This window comes from Triticum aestivum, chromosome 4D (genome assembly GCF_018294505.1).
Source record: "Triticum aestivum cultivar Chinese Spring chromosome 4D, IWGSC CS RefSeq v2.1, whole genome shotgun sequence".
Classification (NCBI taxonomy): Eukaryota; Viridiplantae; Streptophyta; class Magnoliopsida; order Poales; family Poaceae; genus Triticum; species Triticum aestivum.
In genome coordinates this window covers 446952403-446957336 of record NC_057805.1, presented here as the reverse complement: position 1 = coordinate 446957336, position 4934 = coordinate 446952403, and the positions used below count along the sequence as shown (strand labels likewise).

The following is a 4934-nucleotide window of genomic DNA, read 5'->3' as shown; positions in this document are numbered from 1 at the left end:
GGTAAAAGACTGGGCGTGTGGGCATTACTTGTTTTGCCCATACGTAGACGTGTGTACTAGTTCTCTTAGATACCACACGAAACGTGTTGCCAGACACGTGGGTGTTATCGGGACTCTTAGTTTTTCCGGTGTGCAGGGTTGCTAGTGCTAGCGATGGTAACAAAAAATGCCAAATGGTGTCGGTTTTGCCTTTCACGGAACAAATGCGTCGGTATGGTAACATGTCCCGGTCATTCCTTTCGTGTTTCTGTTAGGAAAGATATTCTTTCCTCCATTGTGTATAGAAACGGGAAGTATATCTATTTTTTTCTCTCCTTTCCGCACGGAATCGTCCCGCTTTCTTCACATCCCCTGCAAAAGCACCACACAAAGAAAAGAAAAGAAAGCATTTCCGCTCGTTCATGGCTTCATTGTCAGATCCCTTCTTCTTGTGATCGTTTTCTTTATCGATCTCCACTGCTTGTTATACTCCTAACCAAGCAGAGCGGAGAACGTGCACGAGCGAAAGATTTTGGATTTCACCGACTAGACGGCACGAGGCACGAGCACTAGTGGACAGCAATGGCAGATACTACTTCTACTATCACGTGAAACTACAGCCTTGTTTGCGCGACGTCCGAGGTCAGATCGTCCAGAAACAAAATAGTGGAGTGCTAGCGCTTCGATCCAAGCCGACGACAACTGGCGGATTTGGATTCTACTCACCAGAGATGTTCACGTGGCGGTGCGCACCGCCCTTCCCCCCGCAAGAGATGGAGAGGTAGAGAGCCTTTCCACCTACTGCATACGCACACACGACGTGTATGACACTACGGGAAGGAACCCGCGCGGCTCACCGGAGCAGGTTCGCGCGCCGCTCTGTGCCTCCGTGAGCGCTCCGCGTGGCCCGCCGACCGTTTACTCCTTTCCCCAAGCCCAAGCCTGCCTATTAAACCCAACGCTACTCTTCCTCTGCTTCCCTACCAGTTCATTACTCTTCTTGCTCTGAATCGCGAGAGAGAGAGGGGGAGAGAGAGAGAGAGAGGTGTTAGGTGCAGCTAGCTAGGAGCAAGCAAGCAGATCCAGGAGGAGCGGAGATGGCGGACTGGGGGCCGGTGGTGGTCGCGACGGTGCTGTTCGTGCTGCTGACGCCGGGGCTGCTGTTCCAGCTGCCGGCGCAGGGCCGGATCGTGGCCTTCGGCAGCATGCACACCGGCGGCCTCGCCATCCTCGTCCACGCCGTCATCTACTTCGCCCTCATCACCATCTTCCTCATCGCCATCGGGGTCCACATCTACGCCGGCTAGACCCCCCCCACTCTTCTTCGCCGCACATCGCTTCTCGGCTCTGCCGCGCGTTATTAAGCTTTGTTGCCTGCCGAGCTTGTCTGTCTCTTACTACTATTATTGTTGATGTACTGTGTGTGTAGTAGCTTCTGTTGTCTTCTTTGGTTGATCGGAGAAACAATCGGAAGCTAGTAGTATATGGTTTGGTGGTCGGCTGGGGTTTCGTTTGAGATGGCTCTTGTCTCTGGGATGAAATTTTATCCAGAATGGCCGTTGTTGTTGCTCCTATTGCCGTTGTGAATCCTCTCTTGAATTAACCTTGGACGTGTCAAATTATTTATTTCTCGCTTGACATTCAACTTTTTGTTTGTTTTCTTCAGCTATCTGCTGCTTCCGTAGAAAAAGCTATGTGTTCCGAGTTATCTGAATGACACCACCTCACTCAAAATCAAAAGACACGGAACAAATACCATTGCAACTCTGTTGCGTGCACTGTGCAGTTGTACTGAACTCCTCCCGGCTACCGGTTACTGATTTGTAGCAGCAAATGTTAACTTTCAGAATCTGCCCGTAGCATAGTAGTAGGGTTTGTCACTCCCTTCTGCGCACTTCGCGGATCGATTCATTGGGGTGGGCGTGACGGTCATGCGCCCCCCCGGCTCCCCTGCCGCATAAACTGCGTTGGACCAAACCGGCTCACGTGCAGATGTGCTCCCACCGACCGGATCCCCTTTGCTTGCATCGGCCGTCAGCAACTTGAGGGCATATATGCGATTAAGCAGCTTCGAATCGGATTCTGCTCCCCTGCAAAGTCACTTCGAACCGACGCACGCTAAGACCATCTACAGCCGGACTTGCAAGTCCGGCCTCAAAAGCACGGGCGCGTCCACGGACACCGACTGATCACACCTCAAATAAAAGCACATCCGGATACATAAAATTAGAAATCTCAAATCTATAATATTACATGTAACATAAAGCGATCTTTAACAGAGCTTGTCCGGCTCCACCGTGTTCACGTCCGGCGGTCGACAGCCGACCGTCAAAGTGTTGGTTCGGTCGTTGATAAAGTAGAATAGAAAATGGGACACAAGTCGGTTCACGGGACTAAAGACGCCATCGTCTTTCATGCCCTGCTCTTCCTCGTCGGAGCCCACAATCTGGCCTGTGCCGGAGCCAGCGACATCCATCACGACGAGGTTGCGGCGTCTGGACTGATGCACTATACGGGTCGCTGGAGAATGCAACTCCGTCTCGCTGACGTCCACCGCCACGAGGGCTGCCACCGCCTCACGTGCCTGCTGCCTCGCACGACGGGCACACCTTGCCATGTTTTGATCAGGTGACGCCCATTGTGCGTCCCGCTGCTCAGCGCGCCAACTGAGGGGTTGCGCGTCCGTCATCGTGTTTGGACGCCACACAAACCGCACCGCCTCCTGTGAAGCAACGACGGCACACCTAGCACTGGATCCATGCGCCATTCGGACGGACGCAATGGATTTTCGACGGAAGGAGTCCGAGCGTTGCCGTGCATGGGCGTCCTCCCGGGAGCGGCGGAGCGCAAGCCGGACGGCCATCTCCTTCTCGGGGCCGTATGGGATGAGTTCAGAGTCGACGGATCTAGAGGTGATGGACTCGGATCCGCTGCCCGCCATGCTGGAGACGGCCGGAGATCGTCGGACGGTAGCTTGGGTGGCGGAGGGGAAATTGAGGGGAGTGGAGTGAAGTGGCTAGGGTTTGGTCCGGCGAGCGAATGGGGAGGAATATATGGAGGGTCGGGTGGACCATCGTGGGCCGGGGACGACGTGGCGCGTTCGGACGCGTCTCTATCCGTCCCGTGCTTAGGCTAATATGAGGGTGTCGGTTAGCTCGAGCATTTGAGACTCATTTGAGACGTCTGTCTCGGTCGCATTTTTTTGACCGGTCAGTGACCGGGACGTCCGCTCGGGCGTTGAAGACGGTTTAGGGGGTCCGTCTGATGCTCGAACAATTCAAACCAGACTCCTACCGAAAAGTCAATTCGAACCGGACAAAGTATTCAGGTTAAGCTGACTGCACATCTACATATATGTATGGCAGGTTGATGTATAGATTAATGTGTTCTAAGTGGCTCTTTCAAGCAGATATGTTGTCCTGCAGAACATCTTTTGAAGAACACACCTATATGAGTCTGATTGTTAAAGATCGCAATCTATGAGAGTAGGGTTCTCTCTAGTAAACTCATGAAAGGTCTCGGAGTATGACGCATAAGCTCCACCTGCGAGGAAGACCCACGGTACCTCAGTATTGGTCAAGGCTTCGTGTGAAGCTAGATTCGCAGAAAACTTGCAGTTCAAGGCCCAGTCCACTATTCAAGTTGCTTACTAGTGTAGCATAGAGTTCTAGATGGAAGTTCAACTTAACAGTCTCCACTGCAGTACCGGTATATAAAACAGTGTTTTGGAACCAAAGGCAATTCTTGTGTGCCTCTGGGATCAGGTGGGGGATTGCTGGAATTTAGTCTATTTTGGGACAACCCAATAACTATTTCAGAAATTCCTAATAAATCCTAGAGGCCCACTTAGCCCATTCGTGCAAGGCAAGGGATACTACTAAAGTTTAGTCCAACATTGCTGGTTTAGTGGGAGTTGGACCTCCTTATAAGGGAGGTTCTTTCCCCACTTGTATGAGCATGAGAATAAGAGGGACATCCACGCGCGCTCCTCCTCCGCCGCCCGCCTCGCCTCGTCACGACGCGCCGCGCCGCGCCGTCGGTTGCGGGAATGAGCCGAGCCGATGTCTAAATTTTTGCCACGCACGACGGGTATATGAAAGGTCACACGGACGCTGAAAAGATTTTTGGGATAGTGGAGTTTGAATGCGAACGGTGCAGCCCTTCGGCTGCTGGAAATTCGCTTCATCTCCGTCTCTTCGTTTCACCTTCCATCGCTGCCCTCTCGCCTCTCTCTCTTGTGCCTACAAAAGGGAGGTCGCTCCTCTCCAGAGATGAACAACAGAAGACTCTCTTCCTCCCGCCACCGAGTTCCTGAGCACTGCGCTACTGCCACGATCTTCCCCATCCCGGCTTGCAGCACGCACCGTGAGTCGGGACAGTAGGCCTCCGAAATTGCACCTCTTTGAGTCCTGTACGGGAGAAGGGTGATAAGGTTTTTGGGGAGTGCTCCGCGCGACTACTGACTTCTTCGTCATGGACGCCCCGGACTCCGACGACTACTTCCCGGACGACGACTTCTTCCCCGACGTCGACAACCTCCTCGACGACATGGCTGGCGATGACACGGACCCCAAGTCTAGCGCTTCTGCTGTTGCTGCTGTCCCGTACGTGTTCTTCCTCTTTCTGTTAGAGGTCTTTGTCGGTGTCAAAACCGGCGGATCTCGGGTAGGGGGTCCCGAACTGTGCGTCTAAGGTCGATGGTAACAGGAGACAAGGGACGCGATGTTTACCCAGGTTCAGGCCCTCTCTATGGAGGTAAACCCTACTTCCTGTTTGATTGATCTTGATGAATATGAGTATTACAATAGTTGATCTACCACGAGATCGTAATGGCTAAACCCTAGAAGTCTAGCCTGTATGACTATGGTAATGAATATCTCCCCTTTCCGGACTAAGTCCTCCGGTTTATATAGACACCGAGGAGATCTAGGGTTACACAAGGTCGGTTAGAGAGA

At 52.8% G+C, this 4934-nt stretch overlaps 1 protein-coding gene across 1 annotated transcript; it reads left to right on the top strand.

Annotated features, from left to right (window-relative positions):
- The first annotated feature begins 786 nt into the window (after positions 1-786).
- Positions 787-1605, top strand: LOC123098498 (uncharacterized). The gene has a single exon (XM_044520498.1). The coding sequence runs from the start codon at positions 1077-1079 to the stop codon at positions 1284-1286; it is 210 nt and encodes a 69-aa protein (XP_044376433.1). The 5' UTR covers positions 787-1076; the 3' UTR covers positions 1287-1605.
- Positions 1606-4934: the final 3329 nt, after the last annotated feature.